Source organism: Bos taurus, chromosome 2 (genome assembly GCF_002263795.3).
Source record: "Bos taurus isolate L1 Dominette 01449 registration number 42190680 breed Hereford chromosome 2, ARS-UCD2.0, whole genome shotgun sequence".
Taxonomy (NCBI): Eukaryota; Metazoa; Chordata; class Mammalia; order Artiodactyla; family Bovidae; genus Bos; species Bos taurus.
In genome coordinates, this window is record NC_037329.1 from 64927054 (window position 1) to 64951043 (window position 23990).

General features: G+C 43.3%; 2 protein-coding genes across 3 annotated transcripts in view; one reads left to right on the forward strand and one right to left on the reverse strand.

Annotated features, from left to right (window-relative positions):
• The window catches only part of LYPD1 (LY6/PLAUR domain containing 1), a 68662-nt gene extending 52106 nt beyond the window's left edge, over positions 1–16556 (forward strand). The window contains exon 4 of one of the 2 annotated variants that reach the window (XM_024975656.2): positions 7275–16556. In XM_024975656.2, the coding sequence (XP_024831424.1) occupies positions 7275–7510 (236 nt within the window). In that variant the 3' untranslated portion in view covers positions 7511–16556. 2 annotated transcript variants of the gene reach the window in all.
• GPR39 (G protein-coupled receptor 39) overlaps positions 7010–23990 on the reverse strand; it is a 262574-nt gene continuing 245593 nt past the window's right edge. The window contains 1 exon segment of the mRNA NM_001143744.1: positions 7010–8462. Within this exon segment, the coding sequence (NP_001137216.1) occupies positions 7954–8462 (509 nt within the window). The 3' untranslated portion in view covers positions 7010–7953.

The following is a 23990-nucleotide window of genomic DNA, read 5'->3' on the forward strand; positions in this document are numbered from 1 at the left end:
GCTATAGCAGTCTATGTATAAAAAATATTGTTTTAAGTTGCCCAATATCCTGCATTTGTACTCTCCTCATGAGTGCTGATTTTGATATCATATTTGTGTGCAGATGATTTCCTAACTTTACTGTATGTTTGCCTTTACCAGTGAGTTTTTCCATTCATAATTTTCTTGTTCCTAGTGTGGAACAAGATAATTTTCTTTTCTGCCTAGAGAAGTTCCTTTAGCATTTGTAGCAAAGCTGATCTGGTGGTGCTAACTCTTAACTTCTGCTTGTCTGTAAAAATTTTAATTTTTTAGTTGAATCTGAATTAGAACCTTGCATAGTAGAGTATTCCTCTGTTCTACAGAGTATCTGCTGAAAAATCACCTGATAACCTTATGGGAATTCCTTTGCATGTTATTTATTGATTTTTCCCTTGTTGCTTTAAATATTGTTTCATCTTTTAATTTTTGTCAATTTGATTATTATGTATCTTGGCATTTTCCTCCTTGGGTTTATCCTGCCTGGGATTCTCTATGCTTCTTGGACTTGGGGAACTGTTTCTTTTCCCACATTAGGGAAGTTTTCAGCTATTATCTCTTCAAATATTTTCTGGTCTTCTCTCCCTCTCTTCTCCTTCTGGGACCTCTATAATGCAAATGTTGGTGCATTTTATGTCCCAGAGGCTGTAGACTGTCATTTATTTTCCTTCTTTTTACATTTTTCTGTGGCAGTAATTTCTACCATTCCATCTTCTGGCTCACTTATCTGTTCTTCTGCTTCATTATTCTGCTGTTGATTCCTTCTAGTATATTTTTCAGTTATTATGTTGTTCATCTCTGTTCTTTAGTTCTTCTAGGTCTTTGGTAAACATTTCTTGTATCTTCTCAATCTGTGCCTCCATTCTTTTTCCAAGATCTTGGATCATCTTTACTATCATTACTCTGAATTCTTTTTCAGGTAGATTGCCTAGCTCCACTTCACTTATTTGTTCTTCTGCAGTTTTATTGTGTTCCTTCATGTGGGACATATTCTGTCTCATCTTGTTTAACTTTGTGGTTTCTGTTCTGCAGGCTGCAGTGTTGTAGTTCTTCTTGCTTCTTTGCTGTCTTTCCTCTGGTGGATGATGCTGCCTAAGAGACGTGTGCAAGTTTCCTCATGGGAGGGCCTAGTTCCTGCCCACTGGTGGGTGGAGGTGGATCTTGTTCTTCTGGTGGGCAGGGTTGTGCTCAGGCTGACTTTAAGCAGGCTATCTGATGGGTGGGGCTGTGTTCCCACCCTGTTGGTTGCTTGGATTGAAGTCAAACAACCAACACAGGAGTCTATACACAGGAGCCTATAGCTGTTGGGAGGGGCCAGGTCTTGGTGGCAGCCTCCAGGAGGCCTCAAGCCAATGAGTACTCCCCAGAACTACTACTGCCAGTGTCTTTGTCCCTGCAGTGAGCCACAGCCAGCCCCCACTGCCACAGGAGACCCTCTAATACCAGGAGGTATGTTTGGTCCAGGCTCCTATGGGGTCACTGCTTTTCCCCTGGGTCCTGATGCTTACCAGACCTTTTGTGTACCTCCAAGAGTGGAATGCCTGTGGAATTCCTGCAGTCAGACTCCAGTGGCCTTCAAAACGAGATTCTTTGAGGCTCCTCCTGCTGTTGCCAGACCTCCGGGCTGGGGAGCCTGATGTGGGGCATAGAACTTTCACTCCTGTGGAAGAACTTCTGCATGCAATATAGTTATTTTCCAGTTTGTTGGTCACCTACCCAGAGGGTACAGGATTTGGTTTTATTGCCATCACACCCTTCCTACTGTCTTGATGTGGCTTCTTTGTCTTTGGATGTAGAATATCTATTTTGTAGGTTCCAGCATGTTTTTTTTGTCAACGGTTGTTCAGCAGTTAGTTGTGATTTGGTGTCTTTTTTTTTGTTTTTCAACTTTCTATTTTGGAGTATAACCGATTAACAATGTTGTGATTAAGTTTCAGGTGGACAGCACAGGGACTCAGCCACACATACACATGTACACATTCTCCTTCAACCTCCCCTCCTATCTAGGCTGCCACGTGACATTGAGCAGAGTTCCCTGTGCTGTACAATAGGTCCTTGTTGGTTATCCATTTTAAATATAGCAGTGTGTACCTGTCCATCCCAAACTCCCTAACCATCTCTTCCCTTCATCCTTCCCCCTGGCAACCATAAGTTCATTCTCTAAGTCTGTAAGTCTATTTCTAATTTGTAAAAAAAATTAATCTGTATCATTTCTTTTTAGATTCCTCATATAAGGGGTGTCATACAATTATTTCTCTTTCTTCCCATAATATGACAATCTCTAGGTCCATTCATGTTGCGGCAAATGGCATGATTTCATTTTACTGACTGAGTAATATTCCACTGTATATATGTACCATGTCTTCTTTATCTATTCCTCTGTTGATAGGCATTTAGGTTGCTTCCATGTCTTGGCTATTGTAAACAGTGCTTCAGTGAACACTGAGGTGCGTGTATCCTTTCAGATCAGGTCTTTTCTCTGGATATCTGCTTAGGATTGGGATTGCAGGGTCATGTGGTAGCTCTAGTTTTAGTTCTTTAAGGAATCTCCATACTGTTCTCCGTAGTAGCTCTACCATGGTTTTGGTGTTTCCATAAGAGGTAAGCCTACATCCTTCTACTCCTCTGTCTTGTCCCACTCAAATTTTACTTTTATCTTGTGTATCCCTTAGGTAATTATTGTATTTACTTGTTTTCACTGCTTTTGTCTTTTAATCTTCATACAAGTTTAATAAGTGACTAATCTATTACATTTACTAGATATTTACCTTTATCAGTGAGATGTTTACTTTCATATGTTTTGTCTTTTAATCTTTATACAAGTTTAATAAGTGACTAATCTATTATATTTATTAGATATTTACCTTTATCAGTGAGATGTTTACTTTCATATGTTTTGTTACTAGTTAGCACCCTTTCTTTTCAGCTTAAATAAGCCCCTTTAACATTTCTTATAAAGTTGGTTTAGAGGTAATGAACTCCGTTAACTCTTGCTTCTCTGGAAAACTCGACATCTCTCCTTCAGTTCTGAATTACAACTAAGCCAGGTAGAATATTCTTATTTGGGAATTTTTTTTCTTTTTCTCTTTTTCTTTCAGCACTTTGAATATAGACATACCTAGAGATACTGGGGGCGGTGGGGGGGTTAAGTTCCAGACAACCAAAATAAAGGAAATATTGCAGCAAAGCAAATCACACAAGTTTTTTTGTTTTCCAGTTCATATAAAAGTTACGTTTATACTGTAATCTATTAAGTGTGCAATGGCATTATGCCTTTTTAAAAAGTACATACTGCAAGTAAAAATACAAGGCAAAAACAATTACAGTGGTAATATCAATGGCCACTCATCACAGATCACCATAAGAAACATAATAATGAAAAAGTTTAAAATACTGTGAGAATTACCAAAACATGATACAGAGACATGAAGTGAGCAGTTGCTTCTGGAAAAATGGCACCAGTATCCTTGGTAAACTCAGATTGTCATAAACCTTCAGTTTGTGGGGGGAAAAAAAACAACAACACAGTACCTGTGAAGGACAGTTAAACAAAGAGAAAGTGAGGTATGCCTATGTATTGTGCCATTCCCTTTTGGCCTGAAGTTTCTCATGAAAAATCTGCTCATTTTATGGGGGTTCCAACAAGTTGTTTCTCTGTTGCCACTTTTAATATTATTTTCTTATATTTTCACATTTTAATTATTATGTGTCTTAAGGTCTTCTTTTGGTTCATCTTATTTGGAACTCTCTGGGCTTCCTGAATCTTGATGTCTATTTCTTTCCCCGAGTTAGGGAAATCTGCAGCCAATATTTCTTCACATAAGTCTTCCACCCTCCTCTTCTGTGACTCCAATAGTGTGAATATTAACCCACTTGAGATTGTTTCATAAGTCCCTTAAGCTATCTTCAGGTTTTTTTTTTTTTTTTGATACCTTTTTGTTTTTTTCTGCTCTGATTGGGTGAGTTCATCTACCTTGTTTTTGAGTTCATTGATCCTTCCTTCTCCTTTACCTAATGTGTTGTTGAACTCCTCCAGAGCATTTTTCTCCCAATTCCGTTATTGTATTCTTCAACTCTGTGACTTCTATTAAATACTTTCTTATATTTTTTTCTCTTCATTGAAATTCTCACTGTGCTCATCCATTCTTCTCCCTAGTTCAATGAGCATGTTTAAGAACATTACTTTGAAGTCTTTCTCTGGTAAATCACCTGTTTTTCATTAAAATTTTCTTCTGAAGTTTTATTTTTTGGAACATATTCATCTTTTAATTTTGATAACTTGTATTGGTTTCTATGCATTAGATGAAATAGCCACCTCTCTTGAAGAGTTGGCCTAGTATAGGAGATGTACCTCATCATTCAACCCTACCCCAGCTTTTGATTATCTCTTCAACCTTTCCAACTGTCTAAACAGCTTATTTTATTATTTTTTAAACTCTTTCATTTTAAATTGGATTATAGCTAATTAACAGTGTTGTGATAGTTTCAGGTGGACAGCACAGGGACTCAGGCATACGTATTCATACATCCATTCTCCCCTAAATTCCCCAACCATCCAGGCTGCCACATAACATTGAGCAGAGTTCCCTGTGCTGTACAGTAGGTCCTTGTTGGTTATCCGTTTTAAATATAGCAGTGTATACATGTCCATCCCGAACTCCCTAACTTATCCCTTCCTCCGAACTCCACCCCCCGGCAACCATAAGTTCATTCTCTAAGTTTGTGAGTCTGTCTCTGTTTAATAAAAATGTTCATCTGTGTTTTTTTAGATTTCTCATATAAGGGATGTCATATGGTATTTCTCCTTCTCTGTTTGACTGACTTCACTCAGTATGACAATCTCTGGGTCCATCCATGTTGCTGCAAATGACATTTCATTCTAAGCAGGCTGTTTTAATAGCTCCCAGGAGTTGAGTGTGTGCTGAGGTCAGTTAATGTCCCAAAGAAGAGGATCTTAGCACCTAGATTCAAGCTGCTTGGCAGGCAGACACCCTGGTAGCAACATTTAAAGAATGCAGACATATACAGTTCTGCAGGGCCACAAGTGTAGGCCCCACTGGCCATCAGAGCCAAGTGATTTGGAGATATCCAATGGGAAGCAGTCACAAAAATTAGGGCTCCCATCTTGCATTACTTATCTAACCAGTCTCATCACTTACCCTTAGTTCTATACAGTTAGACTTAAAAATATATCCCCACACATGTTCTAAGTAAAAATGCAAATAGGAGATATATACAGCATATAGGATGTTATGCTGTTAGGACATGTGCACACACCTTTTCTCCACAGACACATGTAAGTGCATAGCAGTAGGTCTGGAAGAAGGCATCACAAACTGGTAAGAGTGCTTACCTCTTAGGAGGACATAGGATTGGAGTGAGAGGTCAAGGAACATTTTCAGGTTATCTGTCTGAACTTCTTTACAGTGAAAGACATATTTAGTACTTGTTTAATTTTAAAAATTTACTTAAAGGGAAAAAGTTTATTGAAGTTGAAGTGACTAATGACACTTAGTGCTTTTAATATTGAAGAATAAAAACATAGTAATAATTTAACTTTCTAAAATGGGCAATGGTTAGAAAATGTGGAGACTGGGAAATCTGTAAATGGGGAACACCCTGTAGCATGTTCCTTAGAAATCAGCAGTGCTCCCCCAATCCCCGCCCCCAACACACACACACCCACACACACCCACCCACCCACCCTGTGTCCAGGGCCTTTATCTTACCAGGCCAGCTACCTTCCAGGGTTTTCCAACCATGTAAGAAAATCAACTCTTAAAAACATGTAGTTATAGAAAAAAAAGGACATAAAATTGCATGTTTTAATGTAAATCTAAAGTATTTCTTTACCTCTCACTTGGAAGTTTTCGGCACTTCAATTGTGTACTGTTTCTCTAGCATCCAGAGTAGCAGTTCTCAAGCGGGAGGGACCCAAATCAGAGGGGCATACACACACACATCCCTGCTGGGAACCCCAGGGAATGGGGAGCCCTGGCTACTGGTGGACTGTGTGTGTGTAGCCCATTTGCTACCCTCCGTGTCTGAGGGGGATACAAAGCATTCCCTTTGAGGTCCAGCTTTAGCATGACATCCTATGTCCAAAAAGAAAAGTAAGCCATTGATACAAAATAGCCACACACATACACCCAAAGCTATTTTCCAAGTAGTTTTCTCTGCTGTGAAAAACAAAACCATTTTGTGTTTAACATGGGTGGCTACTTTGCTATATACAGTGCTACAGATTTGACAGCATGGGACCAGAATCTTTGGTTCAGATCACAGCTGCTCTGCTTTCTAGAAGTGTGACTTGAACAAGCTATTAAATTTCCTTTGCTATCCCTATCTGTTAAATGGGCATCATCTCAGGGGCTTCCCTTGTAATGTTGCAGGTAGTAAATGAGCTAGTATACCCATCTGGAGAATGCCTGGCAGCCAGGAAAGTATTTAATAAGCTTACCTATTACTTGAGCAAATGCCCATCTTTATAAAGTCAAATGATTATCCAAGACACCCTAACTTGATAAATGTGCTACAATTTGAACATGATACATGAGCTCAAGATGGGCCCCCGGCTTTACTGAGAAAGCCATGTGCCCACACAGTATGTGTTATTAAGTGTTGGCTGTGTGGGGCTGACTTGGCTAATGGCCATGTTTTAAGGGCAAAACTTCCCTTGGACTGAGGCAGTGCTCAGCACAGTGTTAGCCAGACCCCTCCTTCACTGAACCCACAGGGCCTCTTCAGAGGGATCTCATTTATCCTCATTGGGCTTTGGTCTTTATTGAGCGAATTCAGGATTTAATAAACACATCATTGTGAGCCATCTCTGTGGCCGCTTATAAAGTAATAACAGAGATAAGATCTTAAGGCTCAGCTTGTCGTCCTCTCTGGCATGAGACAGTTTAAACCAAAAAAAAGTAAATAAAAGCTCTGTCTAGTACACAGTGTGAATTCCGACTTTAAACAAAAATGAACTTTGATAGTAACAGCTCTTTATTCACTGGTATTGGCATCTTAAATAGCCTTGAGAAAAACTGTCAAAAGCAAGTGAAATGAGGCCTGCCTTCTTCACCGCATAGGTTGTGGACTTTGGATGCTCAAGGAAACAACCTTGAGTATTTTCCTGGACCCACCAAGGTTCTGGGCTGTGGGAGGAGTAAGGAAGTGCTGTCCCTGGGCTTTGGACTCGGGGGGCTGCAGTCCTTTGGCTGGCACAGGCAGGCTAACCTCACTCCTTTGGGTCTGTGTTGCAGGAATCATGTACCGCAAGTCGTGTGCATCATCAGCAGCCTGCCTCATCGCCTCGGCTGGGTACCAATCCTTCTGCTCCCCAGGGAAACTGAACTCGGTGTGCATCAGCTGCTGCAACACCCCTCTTTGCAACGGGCCCCGGCCCAAGAAAAGGAGCAGTTCTGCCACGGCCCTCCGGCCATGGCTCCCCAGCACCATCTTGCTCCTCAAGATAGCCCTTTTCTTGGCACACTGCTGAAGGCAGAAGGAGATGTCAGCCCCTCCTGCATTGTTCTTCTGGCCTGCCCTCCCCCCTGCTCCCCAAGATTCTTCTGGGTGTCCTTTTATTCTGGGTAGGGAGGGGAATTGTTCTTTTAGTTCCTTTGGAAACAAAGAGCTCAGTGTAAAAAAAAAAAAAATTCTTTGTGAGCTCTGAATATATAGAGCTTGAATTTTCGGTGTGTCCTTAAAGGAAGGAGGGAGGTGGAATGCAAGTTGGCCCCATCTGTAATCAGAGTTGAGGCCAGGCTGGCAGAATCAGCCCTTAGCTGACACTTCAGTGGCTGGCTGCTTTCTTCCCAGGCCCGTCTTCCACTCCTGTCCCTGATGGGAACACAGTTTCTTATATCACTGCTGTGTGAAGGTAACATGGCTTTCGTGTAAGGAGTGCCGCTTAGCAGTCCAGCCTGCCTTCCTCAGCAGTCACACTTCGTGCTCCTGAAAACCATTCCTGGTGGCAGGGTTGGCTGGTTTCCTCTCCGAGTTGGGTTCTGGTGACTCACAACTCAGCTCCTGAGGTTTAGACTCGGGCTTGGCCTCACTGTGAAAAGTGCTTAAGAAAACCATGTTAGCTCTTGCAGAGGAACTGCTGCGCTGGGAAGCCGGGAAGATGAGCGGGCGGCATGCAGAGCGGGTGCTGTCCATGGTGGAGGCCACGTGGGCACGCAGGTGCTTCTCCTGGTTGGCGTGTGGCAGTGTCAGTTGGCAGCGCAGCACCTGCCCAAACACGCTTCGGAACTGCTGTGAGGACACGTTGTACAGAAGCGGGTTGACGACGGAGCTCAGGTAGAAGAAGGTGTCTGAGAAGGGGAGGAGGATCATGTATGCTCGGAAGTAGGACTTGGTCCAGTCGTGCTTGGGTTTGGCCGCTGCCATGATCCTCCGAACCTGGTTGGGCATCCAGCAGACGGCCAAGGTCACAACAATCAGCCCTGAGCAGGCAAGAGGGAAGGAGAAAGAGGAAAGAAATCGTAAGGCCAATGACAAAAAATACCCATAAAATATTTAGTCCTTCAGTTCTGTGCTTACTGGCAGGCAAATGATACCAATTTTTCAAGTTGTGCTTGATGGGCTTTTTTTTGCTTTTTTTTTGCCACTAGCAAAAAAGAACTTAATACTGTTTTCAAGGCCAGGGGAGTTGACTATGTTAAAGACCATTAAATGCTTTAGACAAGTTATTTATACCTGTTAATTTAAAAAGTGTTTTCATTGTTGTTTGTTCTAGAAAAATGTTCTAGAAAACATTTTATGTAGTCCATAAATCTTGTTTTGTCCTTTAAAGATAGGTGGATACAGTATAGCCATATCAGATGAAGTAATATTTGTAAAGAATGTTTGCATAGAGGCGATCCAGTGATATTTTGAAGACAAAGGGAAGTGGCATTCTTTTGGTAACAGAGAATTATATTTAGTGACATTAATTGTGCATTCCGTTTCAGGGGAGGCAAAACCAGGAGTCACCGAGTGTGTGTTTTGGACATATATTTAGTAGGTATGCACACTTGTAATTACAATGTTCATATCTGCAATAGCATTTCTGTTTCTTTTCAGATGTTTTTAGCTGTGTCATATCTTCCACCCTCACAAGGGAAAAAAGGTAATTATCCAAAAATAATGGAAAATACCTAACTTCAGATTCATAACTCACTAGCCCACCTTTTGCACTAAGCTGCACTGTAGCGGCCCAGAAAAAATCAGGCCCTAAAAGGATGCCCCCAAGAGGATCAAAAGTTGACTACATGGACAGACGTTTGCATGCCCATGCATTTGCATTCTGAGTTACACCATCATTGCTCTTTTTACAACCCTTGACAGAGAAAAAGATGCTGTGTGATACTTGCTATCACACAGTATTTATCCACAGTGACCAAAACAGCAAAGATCAGGCACCTGCAGAGCACGTGCTCTCATCTCTGTAGGTGCCAAGACACCAAATGTAAGTTGCTACATAAACAGCTGGTATCTTAGAGCTATGTTTTGGATTTTTAAGAAAATCTTCCTCTCCTAAATTTAATAGGAAGAAAAATTCATGCACATTGTCAAACCCTCTTATCTTCTAGGAAATTAGAGAGAAGTGATTGTTGGGAATGACCCCTCCTTGCCTTTGATCAATAGTAAATATTTCATTCATGCTCCAGGAAAAACAGCTCTCTTTACCCATCTGGGGTTGGCCCTCCCACACACACTCAGGCGAGCATCCCTTGCAGGGTGGCAGAGGGGCCCTGGTTATGTTCTCTGGCACTGAAATTCCCCAGTCCCCCCCCACCAGTAAATCCTTTCACTATCCCAGCTGTCAGCAAAGAGGGCCCAGGAAACCTGCTCCCCTTCCTTATTAATTTCCAAGGGTTTCTCCTGTCCAGATTCAGCCCAAACTTGAAATACAAACCAATTTGCTTCTTTCCTTTGAGTTTCCTACCCTTTTCTACCCTCAGAACACTCAGTAAATCTAAAAATAAACTAGGCAAAGTAACATATCGATCTGATGAAAGGCAAAAAAAAAAAAAAAAAAAATCACCTTAAGAGTACATTCTGAAACAGCTACAGCTGTTACAGCTGCTGGATGAGAACAAAAATTATTTTTCTGATTATCCAAAAAAAAAAAAAAAACCTGCATAGTAAATCAAGGACTTTTTTTTTTTTTCATTGCTCTAAGAGGGATGGGTGCATTCAGCCACCTGCACTATTCCAAGTGTGTTCTTATGTCGTGTCTCCTTGTTTTTATTTCAAGTAGCTCTGACTGAAAGGTTCATTTCATTAATTGTGAAGGAGCCAGGTAGCTCACTTTACCTAAGGGAAGTCACGTATCTTTACCAAGTTTTCAATTTTTTCCTCTTCCTTGCCACTGAATTTCTGAAAGCAAGTAACAAGCATCTTCATCTAAGGTCTCATTTCTTAGAATGTGGAGCCTGGACACAGGGTTTTAGATGGGTTGCTATACTGCACTGTGGGAGGTTGTGCTTCGGGAGGCAAGAGCGAGCCACCTTGTAGTTACCGTGGGTTGAACCTAGTACGGCTTCTAAAGCAAGGAGAAAGAAAAGGCAGCCGGGTGGGCAGAGGAAAGACGTTCTACAATTTTGGTTCTCCTGTCCGTCCTCTTGGTCTCTTGTTCACATGACCCTCATTCTCCCATTACCTTCACCCCCTTTGCCTGGTATCAACTGTCCTTGAATGACCATCCCATCAAATGAAGTAGAGTTCCATAAAAGACCCAGCGTCCCAGGTAGGAGGCAAGGGATGAGGGCAGATGAAGGGCTGTGGCTTGTTTATAGTTGGAGCAAGAATTCTATTCTGGCTAAAACAAACAGTTAAAGTAGTAAGTAGGGGACCTTAGTCCAGTCCAGGGGTCCCCAGCCTCTTGGATCTAATGCCTGATGATCTGAGGTAGAACTGATGTAATTGTAATAGTAACTGTAATGTACGTGAATCACCCCACACCCCCAACCTCTGTCCATGAAACAATGGTCTTCCACAAAACCAGTCCCTGGTACAAGAAAGATTAGGGACCACTGCCCTGGTTTGAACAAGTAGCAGAAGATGGGGAACCAGACTAGAGATTTTCCATTGATGAGAAAAAGGCAAAGTTTAGACATGCAAGATGGAGAAGGCAATGGCACCCCACTCCAGTGTTCTTGCCTGGAGAATCCCAGGGACGGGGGAGCCTGGTGGGCTGCCGTCTATGGGGTCGCACAGAGTCGGACACGACTGAAGCGACTTAGCAGCAGCCAGCAGACATGCAAGAAAATACAAATTTGGAGAACAAGTAAAACAAGGAACTTAGTTAGAAATGGTCAAGGTCTAAAAGATGAGGCATCAGACAGGTCATAAGATGTAAGCAAGAAGGATAATTGCTTACTGTGTTTTCTCTCTGTTAGTTTCAATACTTAGTACTCTCTGCTAATTTCCTGTGCATTTCTCATGACTGCTAAGATAAAAACTGCTCTTATCTTCATTTTATAGATGAGGATATTGAGTCTCAGAGGTTAGTTACCCAAGGGCTATAGCCAAGACACATGCTTACTGAACTTTAAAATCCACAAGCTATATGTTTTTTTTCTTGGACACTATTTTCTCTCATTTTAAGTATGAAAAATAAAACACAAGCAAGAAAATAAACATGAACCATAATCCCACTATACATAACAGGTATTAAGTAGAACTGTCCACCATAACTGTTCCATATATTGTCATTTTAAAATCTCAACCACATTCAAAAAGAAAGAGGTGAAATCAATTTTAACCCAGTATGCCACGAATATCATTTCACACATGGTTTCAATGTGTTAACCAATCAAAATATTTATACAGTATTTTACATTTTTTTCTCACTAAGTCTTTGAAACTCAGTGTAGCTTACAGCATATTTCTGTTGGGACCAGGCCCCTGTGGCTAGTGGCTAAAGTAATCCTTCATTCCCCCTCCCCAAAGCAGCAAGGCTCCTTATTTCTTCCTCTTCCCACTCCCACCATTGTTCACTACCCAGCCACATCCCCAGAGAGTCCCGCCAAACCAAGGAAACCCCCAAGGAAGCTCCCACCCAGCCTGTATTTATCTTCCTAAGATTCTGACAGTGCAGGTAAGCCAAGGTTTAATCTGGATCATATTTCTCATTACACATTCTCAGCTATAGCATAGACCAAGTCCATCCAGTCTTTTCCCATAAAGCCTTCTCTATAAGGGATGACAAATTATTTAAAGCCTAAATTCTGAAAGCACACACTTTTACATTCTAAGCCTTGCATAATCATTCTGGAATAACACAGACTGTGCCAAACACCTGCCAGAGCTGATCAAATAAACTTCCCTATCTCAACTGAAGGCGGGGAAAATAGCTGGTACCTTTCCTCTTGTGCTTTGAAAGATGATTTTGTGCTAGGAAAATGGAGCGCTAGACACACAGGTACAGCCGATGGCCAACGTGAAGTGTATGCCCATAGACAATGCGATATACAGGTTAGCCTTGGTGAGGAGGAAGGAGTCAAATTAGTCCCCTTATAAAATTGTTGTTTTATATTAACAGGTAAATCGCTCATGTTTACATTTGAAAACAGAAGTTCTTCATTTTAGATGACACATTGCTGAGAATAAACACCATGTCCAACAGTAACGTTTTAGGCTGGCTGTTTACAACTGGTTCAGCTCCAGTCTCAGCTTCTCCAGAGCTGAGACAAAGCTTTAAATTTTTATTCACGCCTTAATAGAGTATATTAAAGATTTGACTAAATTTACGCTGGGCTGCAATCAATTTGGTCTTGTATATTACATTTGGAAAAACCTATAATCCTGTGGTCTGTGTGGTATAATGTATAGCCTGCAGATAAATGACTTTAGTGTGAACTTGAATGATGATCAGTGAACTGAAGTCAGTCACAAAAAGCAGGTAAACTGTTCTAAGGGAAGTGTTGATAGATCTGTATTGTACTCCGGGTTTAGGAAAAGCTTCATATCTTATCTGTTTTTCCACATAAAGTACTTCCATTTTTCCTCCTTGATCACTGCACTGACAAGAGCCATTAGATGGTGACACAGAGTTATTCTCAGCAGAGTAATGTTGTTTAAAAAACAGAAGTAATGCGGAGGTCCGACAGCGTCCCACCCTGCAGCCTGACATTTCAACAGCATTCGAGTCAGCCTGCCTGGTTTAGTCTTCAGAAGTGCATTAAGGTATGCCGCCTGGGATGTGGCAGCATCGTACATCTGACACTGTCTCTTCTCCCTTCAAATCTTTAAAGTGAAGGTAACTATTTGTGAGTCCCTTAGAAATGGCTCATCTTACAGTCATCAGAAAGAGAACCTGGAGACCAGTTAGAGATTCCCTTGTCCTACACGAGACAGAACTGAGGCTAAGTCATTCGCCTAAAAAGATCTCACAGGTCAGGGTGGCAGGACCCCTGCTACCTTGCCACACTGCTCAAACACTGGATTCCACCTGAGACTGACAAAGAAGGCTTTCATTATTTTTAAATGTAGTAGGATTGTTTTGTCTTTCTTTTTTTGACTCAAGGGCTGACCATTCACAGTGTAGAATGCAGTGAGAGGCAGGTCCATGTCAGACACCAGTTAAAGTTAGCATGACACCTTCAGACACTGGATTCTGTTTTAAAACCAAGTCTCTCAAGAACTGACACATGATAAAGCTCTGGAGTACATATATTCCCCCCAAAGGAAGTTGAAGTTTACCCAAAGGAGCTGAAGAAGGTTTGCAAAACAAAATATGATTCCAGGTGATGACCTGATGAGCAAGTCTATAATATAAGGACACCATCTAATCACCCATCTGTCCATCCATTTGCCCCCGCCTCCCATCTATCTTACATAAGCATGTGCTGCAAAAGAATACATAGCTTCTACTAAGCAGAAAAGATCTGGAAATTCAATCTTTTCTCCAGCCAAAGGTATTTTGTGTGATTTCAAGAAATCTCAAAGATTGACTCTTCCACCCATCTCATTGAAGCCTTGGGGAATGTTGAGAATGATTTAAAATTTCTGTGATTAGTAGAGTTCTCCATCCTCTTCCTGCCTTATAATATTCTAACTTCTCCCTGACCCTAACCACAGTAAGCAGGAGTTAGACACCCCCTATCCAAGGCACTGATGATAAAAAGCTGAGGAGGACAAGGCAACCACAGTCTGGTGACTTTTTACAAAGGGTCATAAGAGCAGACCCTGGCTAGAACATCATGGCAGCAATGAGCAACGCTGGCTGACTTTCCCACAGGTGGGAACATTCAAAGGAGAGTAAGAGTGGGTCAGTTCGACCTTTCCTGGTGGCTCAGTGGTAAAGAACTCGCCTGCCAACACAGGTTCGATCCCTGGATCTGAAAGATCACCTAGAAAAGGCAACAGTAACCCACTCTAGTATTCTTGCATGGGAAATCCATGGATATGGGAGCATGGCTACAGACCATGTGGAACCAAAAGAGTCAGAAATGACTTAGTGACTAAATAACAGTTAGTTCTCCTGGAAAATGGCAGCCAGGTCAAGAACACAGCACAAGCGGCGATGGAGGAATCAAGGGCCACACCACTTTTTGACAGCTGCACAGCTCAGTGTGGCCAGAACAGAGGGCTGGGTGGAGATGGCAAGAGAGCACTGCATCAGGGCTTGTGGGCAGTAAGTTAACTCACACATAGAAAGGTGGGGGACATCTGCTTGTCAACTGACATTTAAACCACAATTGCTAGTGGAAAGTAAGCATATGGCTATTTGAATGAAGAGCCAGGAAGAGACAAGTATATCCAATAACAGGTTTTAGCATTTTCTTGATTTATATCTTTGTGTTTGCCAGTCTGCTCTTGCCAGCCAGCTGAGACACGGATCTCACTCTCTGACTTTGACTCCAGGAGCCCAAACCAGTACCAACATTGATTTAGTCTCTAACCTCTAAGACTAAGTCTCTAACCTTAAGGTAAATAATGTGCATGCAATGCAGGAGACCCTGGTTCAATTCCTGGGTTGGGAAGATCCGCTGGAGAAGGGATAGGCTACCCATTCCAGTATTCTTGGGCTTCCCTTGTGGCTCAGCTGGTAAAGAATCCACCCGCAATGCAGGAAACCTGGGTTTGATCCCTGAGTTGGGAAAATCCCCTGGAGAAGGGAAAGGCTACCCACTCCAGTATTCTGGCCTGGAGAATTCCATGGACTGTATAGTTCATGGGGTCACAAAGAGTCAGACACAACTGAATGACTTTCACTTTCTAAGACAAGAGTTCTCAAAGAGGAGGTTCCTAGAACAGCAGCATCAGCACTGCCTGGGAACTTACAAGCCAGACCTGCTGAATCAGAGACTTGGGGGCAAGAATCCACTGGTTGGTGCTGATACTCAAATTTGAGAACCACTGGCCTAAGAGAAGCAGAAATCAAAGCAGAATGTGGATTGTGGGCATTTGTGTGGCCCCATCGCTGGTACAGACTTGCCTTTGAAGCATCACATTTGAATGAGTGGAACTCTGAGCTGGCAGTAGCTCAGAAACCCCTCCCTCTGGTTCCTCCCCTTCCTTCCCCATCCTCTTCCTTCTCCTCACTCCTTTCCTTTCCCCTCTCTTTACTTACATGTGTCTGCAGTGAGAAGCACCTCTCATTCCTTTTCCTTCTGCTGCTTCCCCCCTTCCCCGCTCCTTCTTTCCCCAAGATCACAGTAACTAAGCCATATACAGCCTTGCTTATGTCACTGGCACACACCTCTTCCATTTTCTCCCATGGCTTTGAGGTCAGGACTGCATCACGTGCAGGCAAGTCCCTTAGTAGCTAACAGGTGGCTTCCTGGAAGGACGGTCACCATTCATTGCTGTTTGCCAAAGGAAAGTAGGAGGGGGGGCTTTGGAAGCAGATGGGGTGTCAGGAACACAGGTGATGGCTGTGCACTGGACACCCCCACGTGAAGAGCTACTCCCTGTTCTGTGTCCTCTGACCCTACCAGGACTTGCCTGGACACCTCACAGTCACATTTCCCATGAGCTGTCAGCTTAAAGACCTTCATTTAAAACTGATCTGCCACCTTATTCTCCTTCCCATTGAGAAATAGTCTTTGGGAGAAGCTAGAAAAGCTGTTGGGATTTGGTTTTCAGAGAAGAGGGCAGGTCACAGCTTTAAAGTAATGTAGAGGCCACAGATGGCTGCTTCTGTCCATGAAGACAGATGGTCTGATGTCCTGTCCCTGCCCTAGCTGTTTGATGAAGCCCAGGAAAAGATGGTTCCCCCATCCCCAGGGTGGCTCCATCCACTATGTAGAGGCCAGGGACCCAGATTCCAGATGGCCTGCAGTTTGCTAAGCATGACATCCATCCCACTCTGCTCTGCAAGCTTCAATATAAGAAGACAAACTATAAATCGCAGTAACAACATAAATATCAATATTTCTAAAACAAGCCCTTCTGCCTGGGAGCTGTCGGACACCCACTTGCACTCCAAGTAAGCAGCATTTAGGGTCGTCGTCGTGGTTTAGTGCCTCTGTTCCTTTATGAATGCATGGTCAGTGATCAACTGGAATCTGTTAAATAAATATTTTTCTATGTGGGTCTCAACTGTATGCAGCTGTGTGGCTTTCTGAATCAGTTTCTCTGTGTCTGTTCTGAATTAGTTGACAGTGATACCCTTGGGTCTGGGATGACTACCAAAGTCCATGAGAGAAGCTGAACACTTCCTCCCTAGTAGTGCACAGCCCGGGAGGGGGTGGTGGTCATGGGGACTGTGTTGCCCCCTGCAAGAATGTGGGGGAGGCAACAGATCATGTGATGACCAGCCATCCTCTCCAGATCATCAACTCATGGCACCCCTGTGGCGATGACTGTGCCACTTATAAACACTGCTTCATGGCTGAAAAGCTGCAGTTTCTAATAGGATTTAGTTCTTTGCAAGCAGTAGAGAATTAAAACCCCAGAATGCAAGCACTGGGAAAAAAAAAAAAAAAACCCTCAGCCATGAAACTACCAATGAGCCTGCAAAAGCCCCAGAGAAGTGCCAAGAGAGGCCCCAGTTCACCCAGCCCAGGAGTCCAAACATCAGGCCTTGTAGTCTCATGGTGTTTGCACTGGTCACGAGCTCCCCTCAGACCTAATGAAACCAAGCTACTCATGGATGGAGCAGGTTCAGCCAAGCCCAAACAGCAGAGGCAACACAGGCATTTCAGGAGCGCAGATAGGTGTCAACATGCCTGTGGATCCTGGTTCCTGTTTGAGGTCCCTCTGTGCAGAGACAACTGGGACCCTGGGAGAACCAGCATTGGGTGCTTGTGACTGAGGCAGGCCAGGCCCAGGTGGGGCAAGCAAGTGCCCAGTCTGTTCTTTCTGGTCCCCGGCCCCCCCCCCCCCCAACTCTGATCCCTGTGCCTGGACCATGTCGTCCTCATGTTCTGCTCTTCCTCCTCTCTCCCTCTCCACTCCTCTCACCCCACTGCCATGCTGGTTCCAGCTCTTATTCTACAAGTTTCCACATAGTGGCACTGCCTCCAGGAAGCCTTCCTGGTCTCTACAAGGCTCTATCGGTTTCCCTGCTATGAGATCACCGGCACCTTTACTACCAGCCCCTGTCATCAGGACACTGTAGCATCAACTAGACCGTAAATTCCATGAGGTCAAGATGTTCCACCTTCACTCTCCTGTCCTCAACACCTAACAGAACATCTTTACAAAGTAATTGCTCAATAAACATTTGTAGGAGGGAGAGTGGGTGTTGGAGGTTAGATGAGGGGCTGAAGAAGAGAACATTTAACATGCATTCACCTCCTGTATATAGAATTCATCCGAAGCCAGCTTCCCCATCCAGAGGGGGTCAGTACTAAGCCTCCTGATGCAGGGCCCCTGCCTGGATTATTTCCATTCCCATCCTGAGGAAAGGAGGAGGAGAGAGCAGGCCTTGGAAGAAGGGACCACCTTTTCAATCCAGCAAGGTCAGAACCTCCAGGCCCAAGGAGGAGGTGCAAACAGGGCTGAGAGTCTGGGTCTGGCCTGTGCCTTCAGACACAAGTAGCTTTCGTCTCCCAGTCCATGCACTTTCCCCCCAGTCCTGAGTTCTCCATGCTAGAAACCTGTTTCTTCTGTTTCTCTCCAAGATGGCCTCCTGGGGTACAGAATACAAGTGAGGATCATCGGGAGAAATAGGATATAGAAAAGACACGTGTTGGAGTATTTTCTTTTGCCCCAAAATACTTCACTTCAGGGACCCCCATCAATCACAGCCGCCCATGAAGATGCTGCAAGTCTTTATGAGAGAAGCTGTAGCCACAAACCCAAAACATAAGGCTTAGGGTTTGAACCAAAGGAGAAAACTCATAGAGAAGAGAAATCATTGAGAAGAGCATCTGATAAAGGTGGAGGGAGACGTTTTCTTCATTATACACTGTGTGGTCTCAGGAGGAAGAACTCTTGCAGTTATGACCCTAAATTTCCATTGGGGCACAACTTGGTTATAGAAGGAGAGGGTCTGGGGAGAGCAGAACATGAAAATATTTAACTCCCCAGATGAACAGTCCTCCTACTCTATGTCTGTCATAAAATCTCCAAAGACATATATTCTGGCACCTGTAATTCCACCTGCATCTGACCTAGGTAACTTCTCCCACCAAGGGATGTTCACATTTTATCTCTAAAGCGCGGGCTTCTTATATGCAAAATGGAGATGACAACAGCTGCTGGGATGATTAGTTGAGACAATGGCCATGAAGTGCTAAGAAGTACAGTGCCTGGTGCTAGGTAAGGGCTTACATTAGTCACCAGCACCTCCGTGATCACCTGTCCCTCCACTGCCATGACCTCCACCTCCACCTCCGCCACCACCTCCACCATCATCACCATCTCCAAACCATGACCATGACCTCCACTGCCATCTCCATCTTCACCACCATCACCCCCATTGCCATCTCTAGCACACGTTTACCATCATCACTGTCTCGATCTCCTCTTTCACCCGTTATCACCACCACTACCTTACCATCAACATTCTCACTGCCATCAGGACAGCTCCCAGAGCTAAGATCCAGAACGCTGATTAGAACCACAGGATGTCACACACCTTTCAAGCCTCAACTCAAAAATAAGGCCCAGAAAATTCTGTGACCTTACCAGGATTTTCCTGCTATTCAGATCAAGATTTAGGTCTCCTCAATTCCAGCCCACACGTCTTTCCACCACTTGGAAATGGGGCTCTTGCTGTTTTGCCCTGAGACCCTGATTCATTTCTCTCTCCCTCAACACACATATATAGGTCACAGGGTGAGAGGGCAGGGGGTGTTAAGGAGCTAGAGAGGCAAGCAGTGGAGGCTGTAATAAGAGAAGAAAATTGATAGAAGGTAGGACTGTAAGAAGAAGGAAAAACTTCAAATTCCGGGAAAACAGGAACCCGGAGTCCTCCCTAACTTCCTATCCCTACATAATTCTTCTCCAGGAAGAATGACAAGTGGCAGGGATGCTCCATAAATATCTGGTCATCTGGTTAATTCGGCTAATAAGGCCTCCTCTCCAAATGACCCTGAACTTCGCTTCTTTCCTCCGTCTACTCCTCCACCCTCAGCACACCCTCACCCCCAGTCAGTGCCCATGGGTATGTCCACCGACTGAGCTATGGTACGGTGGAAAAGGGAAGGGCTGGGATTTGGAGTCAGACAGACCTGGGTTTGAACCTCAGCCCTGCTATTTACCAGCTATGTGACCATGGACTTATATCTCCACGACATGGATAAAATAACCATATCTACTTTAAGGAATTGTGGTAAGAAAAGCTAAAGGATATACATGCATATAAAGTACAGAGCATAGCAATGGTCAATGAATGGTCACTTGTATTACTTACTATACAATCCAACTGACTGCCCCAGGGTAGAAGTAATACCAGCTAAAGTTAATCTACTGTGCATGTATTTCAGACACTCTTTTATGCACTTAACTGACACTTGCTTATTTAATAAGCCCCACAAGATGGCCACTACTTAGTTTCTTGGCTATTACACAGATAAGAAAGTTGAGATATGAATTGGTTAAATGACCTGCCCAAACTCACACAGTTGACAAGGTCCAGAGTCCATGTTGTTGAAAATGCTGCCCAGCAGCTTGCCCTCAGCTGGAGAGCCCCTGAGGAGGATCAATGATCAAATGCTTTCTGAATCCCAAATTCAAAGGTATTTCAATTTAAATGGCCACAAGTTCAGAAATAAATTTTTTTTGATGGGTGTCATGTTACATAACAGAATCTCAACAGTCAAGAAATAAAAAACCCCCTCTAACACATCTCTATGATAAGGAAAGGTATCATCTTGAAGGGGCCTTTTTACATGTAAGGGAAACAGGATAAACTTTCCTGTTACTATAAGAGGAGCTTGATGAAATTCAAAGAAGCAAACTAGCTTTGAATAGGAGTCTGACAGGCTAGACTCCTGCTAAACATTTACTTTTGATTGGATTTATTTGATGGGAAGCAAGAACCTCTCCCCCACCCCCACTCCCAGGCACAGGAAGAGCTCGAGGAAGGATGCTTTCCTATGAAAATCCATTTAAAAAACTCAGAGTTGAAGACTATTCTCACTCATCATAGGCTGCTTCCCTCCCCATAAATACAATCTAGAATTTAGTTTCAAAGTAAATTAGAAAATGAGTTCCACTCCCCTTTATCTGCTCATATCTTGTAACTTAGCAATGAAATTCCTGGAACAATCTATAACCAAATGCCAGAACAGGAGGCAAAAAAAAAAAAATGAGCTGATGGGAGAGATATCAAAAGAGGTTTATGAAAGAGCCAAACTTATATTTGCGTTTTATTTAGGCCTGAAGGTCTTAACTGAAATCAGTAAAGCTCTCAGAAAAGTAGAGGAGACGGTATCAGGCTTCTAAGATAGGGTTTTGTATCAAGAATGATCAGATGAGGATGCCTTCCTGTTAATGATTTGAAAATGAAATTACTGTAGCATGACATGATAAGAATAAATCCTTCCTGGTGGGTTTTCATTTCAGAGGGACAAACAGAACTGTGAGGAAATAGTCTTGCAGATTTGGGAACATTAAGTATCATCTCTCCAAGTGTAGCAGTTAATTGGCAGCCATGAACATTATTATTCATATTAAGTCCAGTTCAGTCCAACAATAATAATATCCTGATTTAATTTTTAAAGCTATTCTGCATCTGTTACCTCATTTGCTGTCTCCCCAGCCTGATGACCAAAGGGCAATGTAATAGAGAAGAACAAATCTGAATTCATATTGGATCTATTTCTTTTACTTTAACCTTTGTTTTCTATTGCTTTTACTGTAAGTTAAGCACGCTGCCTATAGTCTGAAATACACAGGACGGCCCCTCCTCAAGGCTCTGACCTTTAAAGGTATAACACTTTTCCATTCACATAGAGATGAAAGTTGCAGAGCAGAGAATAACATTTGTCTTATTGGAGGTTTTCAGAAACATCCAGACTTTACCTACACAGACAGCTGCAAGAACAAAGGATTCCTGCACCAACAAGTTTGCATCAACACTCCGTCCACTTTTAGCATGAAAGAAGCCTTAATGTTAACTCAGGCAAGATGATTCTTTGGGATACTAGTCTACCATCTTTTCAGTCTGCTGACTTTCCAAATAAAGTCTCTATTCCTTGCCTCAACAACTGGTCTTGTGATTTACTGTCCTGTCATGAAGTGAGTAGTGCAAGCTTGGACTGGGTAACTGCAGAGCACCTTCAAGCTCTGTCCCAGCTCTAAACACATCTCAGTTTCCCTTTCTGGGAACCTTCTCCATGCCTCTGACTTGAGATACCGTCTCCAGAGATATGCAGTTCCCAAATCAACACAGCCAGCGTCAGGAGACATCCACAGCCATCATCCTATTCAATATCATGGCTTGAAAAGCTCATCACACCTTATATGGGGACATGTCCAAATTGAATGACCAACCACCCGCTGAAACCTTCTCTCCCTCCTCTGCTCCCAAATTTAATAAGCTCTACCACCATGCACTGATTTTTCTAGCTAGAAACCTGCAAGTCATCCTGTTCTACCCCTTCCCCCATCATTTCCAAATCTAGTCCTTCTCTAAGCCTGTCAGCTTTCCCTCCCCAGTGTGTCCTCTTCTCTCCACTCCCACTGTAAGATCCCTAATTGGAGCTGCCTTTATCTTATGCCTGGATGAGACACAAGCTCACTCACTGGTTTGGTTCAAAATCACTCCTGCCCAAGCCAGGATCATCTCATTAAGTTGAAAAGTTCATGTCACCCTCTTGCTTATAACATTTAAATGGCCTATTATTAAAACCTTAGAAGAACTGCAACCTTATAATAAAGTTCCAAATCTCTAACAAGTCCTATAGGATCTGACTTAACTTATTCCTTCAGGCTCTCCTGTACCCTGCGTGCTGTGTCTGCTCCCCAACACTTCAACTCTTCTCATTTTCTGGAGCCAGCCAACTCTCTCCTGCCTTGGGCTCTTATACAGCCACGTTCCCTTCTCTTCACCATGCAAATTCTTATCCATTTTTCAGTCCTCTGCTGAAAGACCACTTCCTCCAAGAAATCATCCCAGACCTCATGTTTGAGCCCCATACTGTAAGCTCCCATTACCCCATGCTTCTTTGCCACACTCTGTAATTTGGACATATTTAACTTGGAACAACAGTCTTTCATGCCTGTCTTCTCAGCCATGAAAGCTCCATGGGATTAAAGACTGGGTTTGCCCATTCTACATCTGCAGTGTCTGGCACAACATCTAGCACATGGTAGGTGAACAATATAAGTGGGAAGACCTGTTGAGCTGATATTCTAACCATATAGTGAGGTAGATGGGGTGGGGGCCTCTGGCCTTATTCTTTATTGATAAAAAGGTTAGCATACATTACACTGAACCTATTTGGTTCAGGTTACAAAGAAAATGAGTGGAAGCCAGAAAGCCTAAAACCTGGGATCTTCTAAGCAAAGATGTTCACAAATTCAATTACATCACCTTCATCACACATCTCCATGTTTATAACCCAGAGACCAATCCTACCCTCTCCCAGAGTTTAGCTGACACAGGGAGACAAGCAGGGGAAGATCCCCTGGAGAAGGAAATAGCAAGCAACTCCAGTATTCTTGCCTGGAACATTCCAGGGACAGAGAAGCCTAGTGGGCTATAGTCCATGGGGTCCCAAAGAGGCAGACGTGAATGAGTGACTAAGCATGCACATCCCAAGTCTTTGCCCAAGACAGAGTCTAGGAAACTCCTGCACTGTACCTGCTCAAGGATTCTCTCCTCTGCAAAGGGCTCCCTGATCATTCTAAGGAGGAATCTTCCCAGACCTTGTCCTTGCTTCTGTGACAGCTCAATCACACCAATTTAACTATGAATTTCCACATAAATCTGGATCACTGAGAGCACATGGAGATGCAAAGCCCATGTCCCAACGCATGCCAAGTACAGCACAGTAGGGCCTTAATACTTGGTCACTGGATGTATGAAAAAAAAAAAAAAAAAAGCTTAATTCCATCAAAAAATGTACCAGAGTCCCATCTTGAACTTCTGACTAAAAAACTGGAATCCTACTGCACTAATATCTATAAATACACACACATCACTTCATTGTTTAGGATAATAGTACTTCAAAAATAATTTTGGGCTTGTAGGAGACAAATCAGATACCACCTTCCCAAGCCCACTGCAGACAGATGCACAAAGAATACAGTGGCTTTGGGTTGTTCTAGAACCAGGAGAAACAAAGGGCAGGCAGGCAGTGGGACAGCCACCTTTCCCCCAGGAAGGCTGCCCCCTGGCCTTGAATGGGTGAGGAATAGGACTCCTCTTTCCTGCCAGGGCTCTGCCTGGGGTCAAGCTAGAATGTGCAGGTCTCTCAGGTTTGACGCGACATCTCTAGGACAGGATGGAGAAAGTTGCAGGAGACTGAGCAGCCTCTTAGAGCAAGTAGTCCCACCCAGGACAGGCAGGCTAGGACGTAGAGGGTGACAGGCCTCTGCGCATCAGCTCTGGGAACTCTGGAACTCGGAGGAGGAGAAGTGCT